This window comes from Equus asinus, chromosome 1 (assembly GCF_041296235.1).
Source record: "Equus asinus isolate D_3611 breed Donkey chromosome 1, EquAss-T2T_v2, whole genome shotgun sequence".
NCBI classification, from domain to species: Eukaryota; Metazoa; Chordata; class Mammalia; order Perissodactyla; family Equidae; genus Equus; species Equus asinus.
In genome coordinates, this window is record NC_091790.1 from 202,822,734 (window position 1) to 202,840,424 (window position 17,691).

The following is a 17,691-nucleotide window of genomic DNA, read 5'->3' on the forward strand; positions in this document are numbered from 1 at the left end:
GTATGAGCCGTTCTCAGTTTTTTTTACTCTGGACAAATCCTCGAAATCATTTTCAGGTCTCAGGGAACCCCTGAATAGAAATAACTGTATCTTCAGTTCATGGTATGTTAATGTTCAGTAAGTAGTAGATATAATAATCCATTAATAATTGTCAGTACCTTTTTAAGTAGCAAGTGACATTTTTTCTGAGGATCTGTTTATTCAGGCCAACTTAGTTGCGTAAGTTTTATGTGAGTGCCCTCTCTTTGTCAGGATATCAGCTCTAAGGCAATCAGTAGTGGAGGGGGAAGAAACTTCAGTGGTTCTATTTCCTTTCCTACTTGATGTTTTTCTACTTTCTCCAAGTGGCTACAAGTTCAAGCACAACTTTCTGTTACACATCGAGGGGTATGGTATGGAGTATGACCAGGAGTAGTTTCTTTCCCTATTTAAAACTGAAAATGGGAGTTCTGCTTTTGGCCAAGAAGGAGTAACAAGGTCTGGATTTACTCTCTTACCTGAAACAACCAGAAAACTGGGCAAAATGTATGAAAATGTCGGTTATCTGACAATGCAGGACAGTTTCCCCTGATGTGGGGAAACAAACGAGGGGAGCCCTGTGATGGCCTCAGCTCACTGCCTGGAGAGAGCTTCCAGGCTGCGGTGCAGGGAGGAGAAACCCACGCAGAACCTCATGCCTCCCCTGAGCTGAAGAGACAGAGATAGGAATCTAGGGAGGCTGAAGCAGTGAGAGGGGTGCCCTGCCTGAGGGAGTGCATCGGAGAGTTTCAGGGGGTCCCCTGTGGCCCCTGAGTGATGATCAGCACAGGCATGGGGAAATCACCACCTGAGAGAAAAGAACAATCTTCAGAGTTCCCAGAGAGTCAAGAATAATTTCTGTTCCCACCAGCCAGAGTGGAAAACTTTGTGATCACAGGGCATTGGAAAGAGAATTCAAAAGGACATTGCCTCAGTAGTAAGACAAAATTAGTCCTAAAGGCTGCTCTGGTCCCACCTAACAAAGCTTAAGGGTAAGCCTTAAAAGGATCACACAGTTTTCAAGTAACACATTTTTAACTGCTTCCCAGAGCTCACCTGTATTTATAGCAATACAAAAATATCCAACATCCAATTAAAAATTAACAGGCATGCAAAAAAGCAAGAAAATATAACACATAATGAGGAGACAAATCAGTCAACAGAAACAGATCCAGAAGTGACACAGAAGATAAAATTAGTAGACAAGGACGTTAAAACAGTTCTAATGACCATGTTCTATATAGTCAAGAAGGTAGAGGAAGGGTGGAGTGTATATTTTTTTTTTAATTAAAGATTTAATTTTTTTCCTTTTTCTCCCCAAAGCCCCCTGGTACATAGTTGTATATTCTTAGTTGTGGGTCCTTCTAGTTGTGGCACGTGGGACGCCGCCTCAGTGTGGCTTGATGAGCAGTGCCATGTCCACGCCCAGGATTCGAACTGACGAAACACTGGGCTGCCTGCAGCCAAGCGTGTGAACTTAACCACTCGGCCATGGGGCCGGCCCCGGGTGGAGCATGTTAAATAGAGACATGGAAGGTACACAAAAGACCCCACTGGAATTGAAGAGACGAACAATACAATGTCCAAGATGAAAAGCACACTGGGTGGGTGGGATTAACTGCAGATTAGACATAGCAGAAGAAAAGATTAATAAATGTGAAGACAAAGCAATAGAAATGATCCAACATGAAACAGAAAAAAGACCCCCAAAAATGAAGAGAACATCCACAAGCTGTGGGACAACTTCAGACAGCCTAATATAAGTGTAATTGGAGTCCCTGAAAAAGGCAGGTGGGACAGAAAAAGTATCTGAAGAGGTAATGGCCAAAATTTTTCCCAGTTTGAGGAAAACTGTAAACCCCTAGATACAAGACCCTTAATGAACCTCGGAGTACAAGAAATATGGAAAAAAGAATACCAGGCACATTATCATGCAATTCCTTAAAGCCAGTAATAAAACTAAAAATGACTTTTTATCCACGCTTTCTTAAAAAGGAAAAAGGGGGGCCGGCCCCATGGCCAAGTGGTTAAGTTCACATGCTCTGCTTTGGCGGCCCAGGGTTTCACCGGTTTGCATCCTGGGCATGGACATGGTACCACTCATCATGCCATGCTGAGGCGGCGTTTCACATACCACAACTAGAAGAACCCACAACTAAAAGTATACAACTATGTACCTGGGGGCTTTGGGGAGAAAAAGGAAAAATAAAATCTTTAAAAAAAAAAAAAAGGAAATACTTAAGCTTAGCTTATCTTTCTTGAAATTAGTATCTTTATTTTATGTAAAGCTTTAAAACTCGTGAGGCAAATCTAATAAATTTCTGTTAAATGACTTAAGCCCAAATGGGATTTAATTTTTCTAAGGCTAGGTTGAGTAGCTTTTATTTAAATAAATGTACATTAATTAATGTTTTTAACTGAAAACTTATTGACTGTTGAATATTAAAGCTACTAAAACCATAAACCAAAGTAATATTAATAAAACAATACTCAAAGACACAATTTTATAAAAGGCTTTAAAAAAACCTTTTTTTCTGAGTGACATGATCAGCTTCAAATATAGCCCTAACAGTTTCAAATTATTATATACGAGTATTGATTTTGTAATCTCTCTTATAGGCCTATGTATGAATAAAAGTGTTATTTTTAAAACTAAAAGAATAAAACGTACCTCTTTAGCATGAGACCTGTGATTGGTTTTGGGGTTTTTTTTGCCTCACAAGTACTCAATTCTGGGTCAAACTTGTACCCATGATTTTATTTTTAACTGAAACGAGGCAATTTCTGACCTGTTCTTGATGCTTACTGAACATGAATGAGCCTATTCACACATCTGAGACATTGAAAACTGTGGCAGATGTCCCTGCTTTCCTGTGAATGGCACGGTAGTCTTCTCTCACAGAAACAGGTGTCTAGCGATAGGTCAGTGAGCCTCACTTTGAGTGTGAGATCAGACCACAGTCCACAAGCTGCTTCCTCTTCCCTCGAAGTCAGGTTCTCAGGCTGAGCAAAAGATTCGGAGAAAGTGCTCCTACCCAGTCAGACACTGGTGTGTGTGCATGTGTGTCAAATATGGTGTATGTGTCATAAAACATTCACAAAGAATAAAAATGTTGAAAGAGACAACAAATAAATATGAAAGTCCTTCTCTGATGTGTTTTCTTGTGCCCCGTGGATTGTCTCGTGCGAGCCCTGGAGTGCAGCCCTTCCACTCAGTGGACTGCTGCTGTAAGCGTCCGTGACAACACCAGATTTCTTTCGGTTTTTCTTTTTTGTCCCAAGCAGATTTTGATGGGCAAGATGGGAAGCTTGAGGGCATGTAGATTTTGTAATTTTATACAAGAGCAGTCTTATGTTTAGTAGAATACCAATGAAGACAAACAGATGAGACCTTTAAAGTTTGTTAATGTATAAAATGCCTGGTTCCAAATGTTTTCCTTGCTTATTGAAGAGAGAGTTCAAACTTGAGACCTCTATTTGCATTATGAATTTCTAACAATCACAATTTAAAATCAAAATAAATAATGATGTTGACCATCTTTGTCAACATCCTGTTACCTTGTCTGTCTTTCCCTTTCTCTGGGCAGGGGTTCAGCCTGCTGCCACAGCTACCAGGTAGCATTTAGCCTGCACTTTGGCCCCCATATCAGCTAGGCATTTAGAGTCTGGCATTTTCTGGATTGTTTTTCTTGCCTGCTTGAATGTAACTGGACATGAATGTCTTGTCAGAGTCCTCATCATTTAAGGCATTCATAGTAAGTAGTGATTTTTTTTTGGCGTATCTTTAAAGCATTGGTTTTCAACTTTGGCTATTCATTAAAATAACCTGGGGAGATTTTAGAAATACAAGGTCCAGGACCCACCTCCAGAGGTTTCTGTTAGAATTGATCCAAATGGGTCCCAGCATCAGTATTTCAAAAAAAAAAGAAAAGAAAAAGAAAAATTCCTCACATCCAGGTGATTCTAATTTGCAGTCGAGGTTGGAAACCACTGCTTTAAAGCATGGTCTCCCTCTGTTCGCTGAGGGGTTCTGATGCTGTGGCCCCGATTTCTATTTCCTCCTGAGCCTCTTTCCCGAAATAGCGGGGTGGGGGGTGTGTTTGTGTCCTGAGGCATATGATGTTAAACTGCTATCCCTGAGCCCTAACTGCTTTTTCCCCTGAATCTGAAGGATTCAGATTATAAATATGGCTCCCTTCATAAACATTGGTATCCCTGTTTAAGAGCAGTCTTTGGAAATACGCCAAAAACTGGAAAGGAATTCCAGTAATTCACAAAAAGCCTTTTAATGCTGCTTTTCAGTAATGTCATTTCCTTTCTCTCCACCAGTGAGTGTTGCCCAGAACTACTGGATACGGTAGATAACTATGCAGTGCTCCAGCTGGATATAGTGTGGTGTTACTTCCGCTTGGGACAACTGGAATGCCTTGATGATGCAGAAAAAAAATTAAACTTGGCCCAGAAATGCTTTAAAAATTGTTATGGAGAAAATCATCAGAGACTAGTCCACATAAAAGTATGTTACTGTAATTTGTTTTATGTATTATTGAGCCCATTTCTAGAATTTTAGTTTATTCCTGTTAAAGTATTTAGACTGCTGCCAAAAGTTGATTTTTTATAGTAGTATGTAATGTGCTCTTTTAAAGCTATATGTATATTTATTTTTTATATATATGTTTTATATATATATATATATATTTTTTTTTTTTTTTTGGTGGGGAAGATTGTCCCTGAGCTAACACCTGTGCCAAACTTTATATGTGGGACGCCACCACATCATGGCTTGGTGAGCAGTGCTTGGTCCGTACCCGGGATCCGAACCTGTTAACCCTAGTCTGCCAAAGCGGAGCACATGTACTTAGCCACTATGCCACCAGGCCAGCCCCTTTTTAAGCTGTATTTTAACAGGATTGTTAAACGTTTTATAAGTTGGGCTGTTACTTTGGTCTCTGCAGGGTTTAGCACAGAGGAACACTGCTCTCTAGTCCTAGAACCCCACTGATCAGTCTGACTGAGAGAGCTGGTGAACTGTGTTTGTAGAGTCTAATAAAAGATTTAAATGTGGAGAACAGATATTGTGAACAGTAACAGTTCACATGAATGAGTCACAGCTCAAGAACCGTGATTTGAATAAGGATTTTTCTAAGGTGATTTCCACAAGTCATCAGAATTCTGCTTGGGAATTGCAAGGCAACACACGATATTCCTGCTTTGGGTTTTTGCATACTTTCCTCTATTTTGCATACTTCCCTCAAAAGGGCCACTGTCCTGGGGGTCTGGAGAGAGGTTTCTGACATTGTTTCTTCTCTGTGGGACAGGGATGTCATTCTACCCTGAGATCTTCACTTTTGCCGTCAGCAATAGTGAAGATATACACATTTTAGTAATGCCATTTTGCCCTTGGGGAGATGAAGGGAATTACAGGTGTGAGTAGTAAAGACCTATAATTAGAAATAAGACAGTTTTATCCCTTTTTTCCCCCAATAATTTTAGGGAAATTGTGGAAAAGAGAAGATACTGTTTTTAAGACTTTACTTGCTTCAGGGTATCCGAAATTATCTCAGTGGGAATGGTGAAGTGGCTTGTGACTATCTCAGTAAGGTAAGCAAATGCACACTCCAAAGTTGTAACCATTTGCACCTACTTTTTTTTTAAATCCCCAGAAGTTAAGTATTTTATAAACTCAGTAGTTAGTGACTTGTGAGGAACATGCCTCTCTCGCCCATTCCCTCTCCTGCACATGTACCATAAACGTATCTGTATTTGTTAGGGTTACAGGCAAGATGCTCAGAAAGGCAGGGACTTTGATTGACTGCAAGTTTCCCTGTCCCTCATCTAGTCGGCTAGAGGTGAGCGGGCCAGGGCAGGGGAGCCTCATGTGGCAGCCAAGGCAGCGCCTGTCAGTGCCTCTTCCAGTCAGCAGAGGGGGCAGGAGAGTCCAGGGTAAGCCTCTTCAGAGAGGAGACCCAGAAGTTGCGCCTGTCACTTCTGCGTGCCATTGGCCTAGACTTAACCACCTGGCTACACCCAGCTCAAGGGAGGGTGATAAATGCCGTGTGCACAGCTCAACCCTGGGGGATTTTACTAAAAAAAGGAGGAGATAACGGACACCAGCCCCTCCCGCAATGCTCAGCCTATTTTCTCATGTTATATTACATAAAGTCATGTGAGCAGAGAAAGTGGTGGCCGTTTGCGTTCGTACGAGTTGGTAATAGGTCACATTTAGAGTTTTTATCTAAAATCTGACATGCCCTAATTCACATTGAGTACTGTCTAATTTTCCTTTGCCTTTAGCTTGGTGTTAAGCTTTAATGTTGCTATAGTTGCATGATTCTTATATTTTTCCCTGTCTATAGGCACATCAACTCTTTAAAGAGCTATATATCGATCCAACAAAAGTTGACAATTTGTTGCAGTTGGGATTTACTGCCCAGGAAGCCCGGCTTGGCCTGAGGGCATGTGACGGGAATGTGGATCACGCAGCCGCCCACATTACCAACCGCAGAGAGGTACCTTACCGTGGGCTCGGCGGCGCTTGTCAGCCTGTGCCTTTGAGTAGGTGTGCAACTTGAGGCAGAGCAGGCCTGTTTCTGAAGGGCCGTAGCTCTCGGATATGAAAGAACAGAAAAAGATAATTCCATAGTAGGTATTGACAACAAGGAACTCTCTATCACCTCAGACCGGGAAGTCAGGAGAAACTTGTCCCTTTTGATTGAGTCAGTTTTCAGACAGCACAATTTCCTTAGTTTTATTTCTTGCTATGGTGACAAGTAGTTTATAAGTTATCCAAACAGTCTGCTTTCTCTTTTTTTTTACTATAGTATATTTCTAGAAACTGTTTTATAGGGGGTGTGTTTTCCCATAGGGCCATTGTTATAATTTGGGATGGCATTCTTGCCTAGAAACATGTCACATCATAGGAACAATTAACATTATATTATGAAAGTAAAGGGACGAAACTATAGTCATTTAAAACAATTAGAAATAAGGGTTGGGGAGTGGGTGACATAGGGGAAGGGGGTGAAGACGTACAGACTTCCAGTTATCAAATTAGTAAGTCGTGGGATATAATGTACAGCACAGGGAATATAGTTGGTAATATTGTAATCACTTTGTATGGTGACTGATGGTAACTCGTCACAGTGATCATTTCATAACATATATAAATATCAGATCACGATGATGTGCGCCTGAAACTAATAGGACATTGTATGTCAGTTATACGTCAATAAAAAAATAAACATTTAGAAATAAGTACAGTAAAAAAACTTTACAATTTTGGAGTTAGAAGGAATCTTACCATGTCTAATATGCCTAGTTTTACAAAAGAGAAAACCGGGGCTCAGAGTTTTCTGGGGTCATGGGTCAAATCAGTGGTAAAATGTAAACTAAGACTGGTTTTCTCATGCACTTTCTATATTGCATATTCCATTGGAGAATAGCATTCTGATGAGTTTTTACAAAGGGTTCTGAAAAGCCAAGAGATTTATAAAGTGGTGAAAGGTACCACTTCACTTCCTAAATAGCAAAAATAAATGTTTTTAAAAAAATTGTGGAGTCGTATCAGACATGCATTTAATGAATTAAGCTATAAGCCCTTGGGAAAAATAAAGGAAAAACAACTGTATATATAGTGCAGTTGACCCTGCTCACTCTTCACTCAGTGGGTGTGTGTTAGTTAGGATGCTTTTGGTTGAAAGCAACAAAACGCCCAATTCACACTGGCTTAAACACACAGGAAAAAGGGCGGGGGAGGAATTTACTGGCCTACCTACTTGTAAAGAGTCCAGAGGTGGGATGGATCTCAGGTGAGTTGATTCACTGGCTTCACCCTGTCCCTGAGTTCCTGGTGTCTGTCCGTCTGTCCCCTCTGTGTTATCACTGTCATCCCATCACACTAAGAATATGGGTCCTGGAATCCTCAGAGAAATCCTGAGCTGCTCGCTGACTGGCCCCCCTTGAGCCAGCCACTGTGGCCAAGGGAATGCCGAGACCTGATTCGACCGGTCGGCCCAGACACAGGGAGCCGGGTCAGCCTCCTGCACCTCAGGGAGGGCAGACCAGGGCCGTGTCCCATGGAGCATAAGCTCCCAGGAGTCTGCTGCCCTCTCAGTGCCCAGGCTCTGGGTTTGGGCCTCTCAACTGACCTGAGGGTAATGTGTAATTCCTAGAAGCTTGTCGTTTTTGTACATTGTGGCCCTGAGTGCAGACCAGATTCGCATCTGGCCACAGAAACGGAGACTCAAGAAACCGAGATCACTTGCAGTGCTGGCGTCCTAAGAGGCTGCGAACCACAGCGTGGCAGCTGCTTCCTCAGGTTTTCACTGCTCATTTTGCCCATACGTAGCCGTTCACCCTGAGTTTAGGACATAATTCTCTCACGTAAGGTTTGATTCTACTGTACCCATGAAATACTTCAATGCAGTACTCACTGTCATTTCTTTGGCCTGTTGTATTTTTCTAATTCTTTCTAGTATAAAGAAAAGTATCAGAAAGTACTTTAATTTCCTCATGTTTATCTACATGACTAAAAGAAAACTGACTTAGACATTTGTAATTAAAGAAAAAGCATTCTTTGGGACTCCAGCGTGTCAGATCTGAATTAGAGAATGCCTGAAGCCTGTGACTGCTGGATGGCAGGGTCTTTCTCTGCTTGAATGTTTTGCATGTTTCTTAGCCTTTTGAAATATAAATGGAAGAAGCTGGAATTGAAAGCAGAGGATGGGCGGGGTAAAGGCATTTTACATGGGGTGCATGTGTGAATAAAAGTCGAAATGCGAGTGACACAGAATAATTTTGCTGGCCTGTGTGGCTGGAGTAGGTGAGGGTAGCTTGGAGGTGTGGGGGCCAGGGAGTTGGAGGCCTGCCTGTGAGAATAAGGCACTGGGCCCGCTTGGATCGAGGACGGGGCCGCTGTGGGTTTGGAGTAGGTGGGTGAGATGACCAAGCCTGTTGCCTGTGCAGAAGGGGTTGGCGGGGGGAGACTGGCCTAGGAGGCAGTTAGAGGATGTCAAGGAGGTAGAGACAAGGAGAAAGGCCTGTTGCAGATGAAGTGGCGGTGAAGGGCACTGGCTGGCAGAGCCACGATGCCATGGTCAGTCCGGGTTGCTCACTGGTAGGTTCTCCCATGTTGTGCACAGGAAGTTACGGTATAAGGAGCCCGCAGCCCTGGAAAGGCTTTGGACAGTTACTCTGTTCTACCTAGTCCTGCTGCTGGCTCGGCATGTTTGGTTCCACGGAGACGATGGAAACTCACCTTTTCTTCCTAAGAGATGAGGCCACGTTCCTGCTGTCAGAGTGCAGAAGGGGCACTTGTTATTTGGGCTGAGCCATGGAGGTAGGAATAGATATGGCAAAGGAGAAAAAGCTGTTTTCTTCACTCTTCTCACTGTGTCAGGGCGAGGACTGACCATCTCCGGAACTGTGCAGAAGCCCTTGTCCCAGCTCTGTCGGTGATGACTTTGGCCAGGTCATTTAACTTTCTTGAGAGATTTCTGTCTTCTCATTGGCAAAATGATGAGTTTGGATTAAATTAATGGTTTTTAAACTTGTTTTAGTGTAGTTGTTTTTTAAGCAGCAAAATTCCTTTTTTTAAATATTTGTTTTCAAAATAAATTCAGAACTCTCCTGGCTGGGGCTGGGATGGGAGAGGAGAGGAGACTAGAGCCGTCCACACCCCATCTCAGGCTCTTAGGGCACCACCAGACAGCCCCGAGACTCAGGCTTGAGAACCATGGGATTAAATGACCTTTGTCACCTGATGTTGAGCATTCTGGGAGTTTTAAACAGACTAATAGGCCCTAGAAGGCCCCTAAGTCTTTGCTTCCAGAGTGTGGTCAGTGGATCAGCAGCCTTCCCATCACCCAGGACCTACACACACACATTCAGAGTCACATTTTAGCAAGCTCCCAGGTGATTCATCAAAGGCCGAGAAGCCCTCCAACCCACGCAGGAAGCTCTTCGCCGTCCCTGGAAGAGGGCCCGTCCGCCTCCCTCTGGGACAGGCAGCCATGAGCTTGCTGGTACTGTTTGGCCTGTGCTGGGGCCGGGTGATGGTAAGTGTGAGGTGTTCCCTTCTCCACCTGGACTGAGGTCTCCAGCTCCCGCTGGTCTGACCCGGAGCAGCACCCCTGGTCTCTGCCCTGGGAGCCCTCATGCGCTTACTGGGGGAGACAGGTAGAGAGAGGCTCCCCTCTCTTCCTTTGTTTTTCACTTTGCCTGGCAACCCTGGGAATCCTTCAGAGCACAGATTGAGAAGGCTTTCTACACACTCTCAATTCCTAACTCAGTGACTTTGCTTTTTTCCTAAAGGAATTGGCCCAAATAAGGAAAGAGGAAAAAGAGAAGAAAAGACGCCGCCTAGAGAACATAAACTCTTTGAAAGGAATGGGCTACTCCACCCATGCAGCCAGGCAGGCTCTCCATCAGGCCAGCGGAAACCTGGACGAAGCGCTGAAGGTAACGGCTCCCTGCCGGGCCTCTTGGCCTGCCCTGAGCACCTGCCTCGGGCCCAGGGCCCCCCTTCAGTGAAGCTCCCCTCCAGAGGGTGTCCCTCCCTGGTGCACAGAGCCCCGCTCCTTGAATGAGGGCCTTCTTCCTCATTCCTGGTTTGGATCTAAGGGCCAGAGCTCTCTTGTTCTCCACCCAGTGACAGAGCTAGAATGACGGGCCCCACCTCGTGCCTGTCCACAAGCCAGCAGAGCCCGCAGGCAGAAGTTTGTGTGAGGTTTCTGTTTGCAATAGGAGTTTAACAGTAACATGGAAGAAGAAAATGGTGATTAAAGCTTTAGTATAACTTTCTCAAGTTAAAATGTTTTATTTGAATATCTAGTTTTATTTTATTTAGTCAGTAGTAGTACATATTGGCAAAGTGGCTTTTTAAAGAAATCCTCAGGGGACGGCCCCGTGGCCGAATGGTTAAGTTTGCGTGCTCTGCTTTGGCGGCCCAGGGTTGTGCCGGTTCGGATTCTGGGTGCAGACGTGGCACTGCTCATCAAACCATGCTGAGGCAGCGTCCCACATGCCACAACTAGAAGGACCCACAACTGAAAATACACAACTGTGTGCCAGGGGGCTTTGGGGAGAAAAAGGAAAAAATAAAATCTTAAAAAAAAAAAAAAATCCTCAGAAGTGACTAACCGGTTGGGATCCAGATGAGAAGGAACTGTACTTGGGTCCACTCCTTTCCAGTTTTTGTTCAAGCAGCAAATGGAATACTTAGTGGGGCAGGGGCCATGCTGAATCTCAGCAGGTGACTTGGGAGACACAACTTCCCGCAGGGAGACCCCCACACAGCCCTGTGGGGAGCAGGGCCTCCAGCTGAGTGGGGGACTCAGGAGCGGGTGGCAGATGGAGAGAAGCTCTTAGGCAGAGAGGCAGGGGCAGCGGGAAGGGCAGGAGTGAGCAGGACCTTGGGGAGCTGCCGGGGTTGTTGAGGCAGGGGCAGTGGGACGGGGCAGAGAATGGCCAGAGATGGGGCTGGACAGCTAGGCCAGGCCAGGTGGGCGGGGGTCATTTTGTTTGTTCTGCTGAGGAGTTCACGCTGGATCCTCCAGCCAGTGGGGGCTGCCCTACCTTTGCCTTTTATCCTCAAGACCTCCCATCCTGTTCCTTGGAAGTCCCGACAAGTCAGCACTTTTTATTTTTTTATTTTAAGGAAGATTAGCCCTGAGCTAACATCTGCTGCCAACCCTCTTTTTGCTGAGGAAGACTGGCCCTGAACTAACATCCGTTGCCCATCTTCCTCTACTTTATATGTGGGACGCCTGCCACAGCATGGCTTGCCAAGCAGTGCCATGTCCACACCCAGGATCCAAACCAGTGAACCCTGGGCCGCCAAAGCGGAACTTGCGAACTTAACCGCTGCGCCACCAGGCTGGCCCCAGCATTTTAAAATATATGTCCTTTTTGTTGTTGTTGGGGGATGAGGAAGATTATCCCTGAGCTAACATCTGTGCCAATCTTTCTCTATTTTGTATGTGGGACACCACCACAGTGTGGCTTGATGAGCAGTGTGTATGTCTGCGCCCAGGATCCAAACCTGCAAACCCTGGGCTACCAAAGTGGAATGTGTGAACCCAACTGCTATGCCACTGGGCTGGTCCCTGTATTTTTTAATTATAAAAATAGTACATAAATACATTCAACCAACATAGTAGTATTTAGTGTTTAAAGGGAGATGCCCTAAAAGGGTACTTTAAAGTTAACAGTAGGTACTGTGTGACAGAAATCAAAGGGCAAAAGAACTCCACTCTTCTTGACCTTTTAAATCCAGAGCATGACGCCTGCCAGAGAGAAATGACATTGGGCACTCTGCACTGCATAAGAAACCTTTCTGTGTCTAGCCTTTTGTGACCTGGTCCCCATTTTCTTGGAATCCTTCTGCCCTCGCTCTCATCCCTTCCTGCTTCCTCAGAAGCCGTCTTTGTGCCTGGCTCATCTTCACCCTTCAAACCTCAGCTTGGCTGTGACCTTTGGCAGGAAGCCTTCTCTGAACACCAGCCTCCTGGGCCCTAGCCTGGGTCTGGGTCCCTTTTCTCTGCTGCCCTAGCACTTTTTGCATAGTTCCCCAGTGTCCTACACTCATCTGTTTGCCTAGCACACACTGGGCGCTCAGTCTCTAAGTCAGCAGATGTTGGTGCTGAGTAAAGGGGATTCCTGTGTGTTTTTAGATTCTTGTCAGTAATCCTCAGATGTGGTGGTTAAATGATTCGGATCCTCAAACCAACAACTGTCAAGAAAGTCCTTCCCAGGAAAGTATCAACCAAGTAAGTGAAATGCACTGGCACCCTCTCCACGTGTGCAGCCTTGCGCGGGCTTGGGTGGGGAGACAAGGTTGGTGACATGACAGGGCTGAGTCCTTGGCTCCCTGGGTGCCTGGTGTGGCCCAGGCCTGGCCGTGGGGCCTCCGAGGCCCACACCGGTTGCAGCGGTGGGAGCAGAGCAGGAGGATTTCCTTCAAGAGTAGGAAGGAGGAGGAAGCAGCTGGAAGGTGTTGTTTCTTCAGGCTTTCCTCCTCTTTCATAGTCCACCACTTCAGGTACCCGTACTGGTTCTGTCAGCCCGTTTCTCCACCTGTGACCCAAAAGGATGTCACTGGTGACTCTGTCCACGTTTGCCCCCCTTCACATTAGTACACCTGGTGCGTGGTGGCCACTTAACTGATGGTACTGGTCACGAAGTTTGTATAGCACTTTGCTCTTGGCCCATGAGCTTACTGCCTTTCTAAGACGACTGGGCACTGACATAGTAGGCACAAGTCTTCCTCCATCCTGTCCAGGTCGCCTCATATGCCTGCTGGGGCTAAAGAGCGGTGTGTGTAAGAAGGCAGCGGTACATGCATGCCGGGGGTTTTAAAAACATACTCCCTCTAAGATAAGGCTGTCCAGCTGGGCATGCGGGGGACAGGCGTGTTGGACGTGTGTCAGCTCCGTGTAGCTGAAGTCCTTTGGCAGTGACCGCCACCTCCCTGTGTCCTCCCCTAGCTGGTGTACATGGGCTTTGAAGCGGTAGCGGCCGAAGCTGCCCTGAGGGTGTTCAGGGGAAACGTCCAGCTGGCAGCTCAGACCCTTGCCCACAATGGAGGAAGTCTTCCTCCCGACCTCCAGTTTTCGGCGGAAGATTCTTCATCAACGCCGTCCACGTCCCCTTCCGATTCTGCAGGTGGGTCTGAGGTGTCTGAATTCTGACCGAGAGCAGAGCATTCTGCTAAACCCGAAGCTGACCGGTGGGGGACGTGACTTCACTTAGGCTGAAATGGGGACTGAGAAGGGCGGGCTCGGACAGTGTGGCCAGGGCAGGCACAGCCGAGGCTGACGCGGATCAGTGCTGTGTTTCTGTGGCTTTTTCTCCTTTTTCCGTTCTGTTCCCTGAACTCACTCATTACTCTCCTTTACTGCAGCTGCCTCTAGTGCCTCAACAGATGAAGATATGGAGACAGAGGCCGTCAATGAAATATTGGAAGATATTCCAGAACATGAAGAAGATTATCTTGACTCAACTCTGGAAGATGAAGAAATTCTTATTGCAGAGTACTTATGCTATGTAGAAAATATAAAGTCAGCAACCAAGAAAAACTAAATAATGAACAGAAAGAAGTACTAAGTTTCTGCTTATAAATCCTATCATTATGAAAAGCCTAATGCAGATCTTCTTTTTTTCTTCCTTTTTACCTGATTTTGCCCCAGTGCTGCTTGGGGCGGGCAGGGAACGGAGATGGACGAGGTCCTGAGAGGAGACGTGGGGTGGGAGCAGTGCTGGTCTCTAGGGGCCATCTGGGGGAAGGAGCCTTCTCTGGCCTGCTCTTGCTGCTTCCTGGCTGCCTTCAGATTCTGCGGCCCTAACTGTGCCCTCCCTGCTTGGATTTTCCACCCAGAAACGGGAAGGGCAGTTAGGTCTGAAAATAGGGTGGCCACTGGGGAATGTCTCCAGGAAGAGAATGGAGAGGGAAGGCTCCCAATCTGGGTCCCCCTCTTTATCTTGCCCAGCTCTCCTGCCCCCCTGAGCCCACTGCTGATCGTTTCCTTCTTTCCGTGATGCAGCTCTGCCTTCCTGCTTCACCTCTCTGCCCTGTCCCTGAAATGTCCTTTAAGTCTTCAGCCATTCCAAGCGTTTAGTGGGCCTCCCAGTGAGGCATCGGCTACAGCAGCCATACCAGATGGCGGCAGGCGCCTTTAGCCTGAAACATCAGTGTTTTATGCTCTTAGTTTAGTGAAATGTGCACTCGAAATTCAGAATTTATATGTGCTCAGAATTCTTCTTTACAAAAATAAAATCTTTTATTAAATGAGAAAGTTAAATGCTAACCAAAGCAACTTATTTTTAATTAGCATTTTCAGACGCTATGCTGTCATATTAAACTCACTGCTGGCTAAGATACCTATCAGAGATTAAGATATATTTTCTCCAGATTTTTGTGGGGCTTTTTTGGTATATCTGTATTACAGAAGACTATTTCTAAAGGTATGTAGTTAGCCTCTTAATGGCTCAAATAACGGTTCTCATCGCACCACGCATTCCTCTGTAGATGTGCATTAAATGAACACCCATTCCAGACCAGGACACAGCTGGCAGCAGCCAGGTGCTGAATGAGTCAAGTGCCAGATGTTCCTGACACTTGCTGCCTTTCCAGGAGTCGCTGGAAGCTCCTGTGACTGAGGGAGGTGGTCATGTTGTTGCTGTCGAGGGACTGGCTGAAAGCCTTCGACGTCCTCACTAATCGTTTTCGTAAAGCTTGGACAGCAGTCCAGGGTGAATGGGTGGAAATCTTTTGTTGTCATTCTTTTAAGATGGATGATACAGACAGAAATAAACGGTGGAAAATATATTCAAAAGTTGTCAGCCTAACTCTGCAGTAAGTTATTCAGACTCCTCAGCGTTCGCCATGGTGAACCTGCCTGGGTGGTCTAGAGGCCCATGTGGAGTTGAGACGCTGGCTTCCTTGGGTTCTCTGAGGAAATCCATGCATCGCCAGTTCTGTCAGGAGAAGGTAAGATCTGAAAAGCTGGCTGGGCGGGGGCAGGGAAGACCCAGCAAGGAGGGAGAGCGGGGGTCCTGCTCCCGGTGTGGGAAGTGGCTGACGGTGAGACGATGAGGGGGGTCTCTCAGCCTCGTTTGAGACCTTGTCAGACTCAGGTTTGGGGCCTGACTTGCGGTTTTTGGCTAACAAGTGACTGTCTGGGCTTGGGCCAGGCGTGGCTTCTAGCTTCCCATGTGCTTTTTAATGATCAGAAGCAAAGCCATGCCAGCAGGTTCCTGACTGTGCTCCATTTTCTCATGAAGAGATGCAGAGAAGCCAGTTCAGAGTTGGGGACATTTCCGGTGTCCACTATCCATAGGCAGGGCCGCCCGCCTCCACGAGCTGGGAGCCGGCCGTGGTCCTACCTCTGCCTCTAGCTGGAAACTAGACAGGCAGAGGCTGTCACTCTCTGCTCTGGAGGGTAAGAAGAGAAGCAAAGGACATTTGTGACAAAATGCTGATAAACAGAAGGGAGTGAGGTGAGGCTGGGAAAATCAGAGGGGCCTTGGAGTGGCTCTCCTTGGAGAAGAGAACGTTCCAGACCTGGGACAAGTGAGGAGGTAAAGTGGGGTAGGACTGCCTGAGTGTGCCATATTCATAGGGTTCCGGGGGCTGTTCCAGACCCACCAGAGGGTGTTTTTAGGGGAGGGGAATAAGGTTGAAGAAATTGCTGAGTCCAAGGACAGAGCACCCTGAGAGGCAGGCCAGGGGTCTAGATCTGAGTGGCAGAACACCAAGGCGCTGGAAAGTTCCAGGGAGGAGTGGGCTACAGATATCTGTAAGGTACGCGTGGTCAACCGGAGGCCTGGGAACCTATGGCCGAAACGTGCTGCGCTCCATCGCGTCTGGTGCCGATGATGTTTCCCATGAAATTCTGCCTGCTCTTGGCTCGAGTGACACTGCTGTGTCCTGTCCCTGTTTTCCAGTCCATATGTCCTATAAGTACTTCCTGTCCCTTCTTCCCTAGCCAACAGAATGCCTTTGAAAATGTATTCTTGCCTTTGATAAATACAAACTTATTGGTCTGCTTTGTAGTCTCAACATCTAGCAAAGGCTTCTGTGTTGCTGAAATAAAAATTACCCAAAGGTATGCTGCTATATAAATGCTAAAGAGTGGTTTACCATTTCCTACTCTTTCTTTGGGGGGAGGCAGGCTGAAGATGAACGCAGCAGCCTGGTGTGGGTCCCGCATCCAGTGGCTGTTGCTCTGGGCATATTGTAACTTGTGTGTGTTTTCTTCTTTGTTGTGGTTGGAGGAGATGGGGGACCTAAGATGACATATGAGCAAGAACTGTTGAGGCAGGAATGCAGCATCAGCTGTCAGCGTCAATGGCGTCTGGTTACTCAAGTTGCCTCTGTCAGCAAAGCAGTCTGAGAAGGTGACTCTGTGCCTGCCCTCCCTGAAATGAGCATCAGCTTCCTCGGAAGCCCTTTTGGGGTGGGTGGGCCCTGGAGAAGAACCACTTGGAAGTGAGTGCTCCCAGCCCTGGCAGGCAGCCCATGTGGAACCCCACACCTGTACTGTGTGTTTGAGTCCCACCCAAAGAATGCTGAGTGGTGCAGCCTCTGCAGCTGCTTCTCCCCAGCAAGCCTGTTTTCCTGGGGAAGCCTGGGTTCCCAGGGTTTGGGGGTGTGGCCTAGAGCACAATCACAAAGGTCTGCATCCCTTCTTATCATCTCTGGTGCCAATACTGTACCTGTTCATCTCATCATGTACCTGAGGGGGAGCGATCCACCCATTAGGCTCGCCCTGGGCTCGGGGGCAGGCGCAACCTGCCCTGCAGCACCTCTTGCTGATGAAACCTTTTGCATTAAGGCAATGGAGCGGCCACTTCTCTGAATCAAGGGCCCCCTCTGCACGGGGAGGTTTCTGTCCTTGGTGAGCTGCTGAGCTCTAAGGGCAGACACTATCTTCTGCAGTTTCTCCTCCTGCACCAGAGGCCAGCCAGGGCCTGGCACAGAGGGCACTGTGGACGCTGGCACCAGCCAAGGGCTGGAAGAGCACCCCCTTCAGGTAATGAGAGGAGTTACTGGGGCCGCTCCAGAGCTTGAGAGCCCGCAGCCATTAAGCTCCTCCTGACAAACACTCCAGCTGCTCTCGAGGGCAGGGCTGGGCTGACTCCTGTGTATGGGGCTAGGTGGCTACTGCTCTGGCC

General features: G+C 46.7%; 1 protein-coding gene across 6 annotated transcripts in view; it reads left to right on the forward strand.

Moving 5' to 3' along the window:
• NUB1 (negative regulator of ubiquitin like proteins 1) overlaps positions 1-15,353 on the forward strand; it is a 37,983-nt gene extending 22,630 nt beyond the window's left edge. For all 6 annotated transcript variants that reach the window (XM_070516529.1, XM_044765729.2, XM_070516546.1 and 3 more), the window contains 7 exons: positions 4,348-4,534; positions 5,512-5,619; positions 6,375-6,527; positions 10,330-10,476; positions 12,690-12,785; positions 13,503-13,680; positions 13,919-15,353. In XM_070516529.1, the coding sequence (XP_070372630.1) occupies positions 4,348-4,534; positions 5,512-5,619; positions 6,375-6,527; positions 10,330-10,476; positions 12,690-12,785; positions 13,503-13,680; positions 13,919-14,097 (1,048 nt within the window). In that variant the 3' untranslated portion in view covers positions 14,098-15,353. The remainder of the gene's footprint in view (positions 1-4,347; positions 4,535-5,511; positions 5,620-6,374; positions 6,528-10,329; positions 10,477-12,689; positions 12,786-13,502; positions 13,681-13,918) is intronic.
• The last annotated feature ends 2,338 nt before the right edge of the window (positions 15,354-17,691 follow it).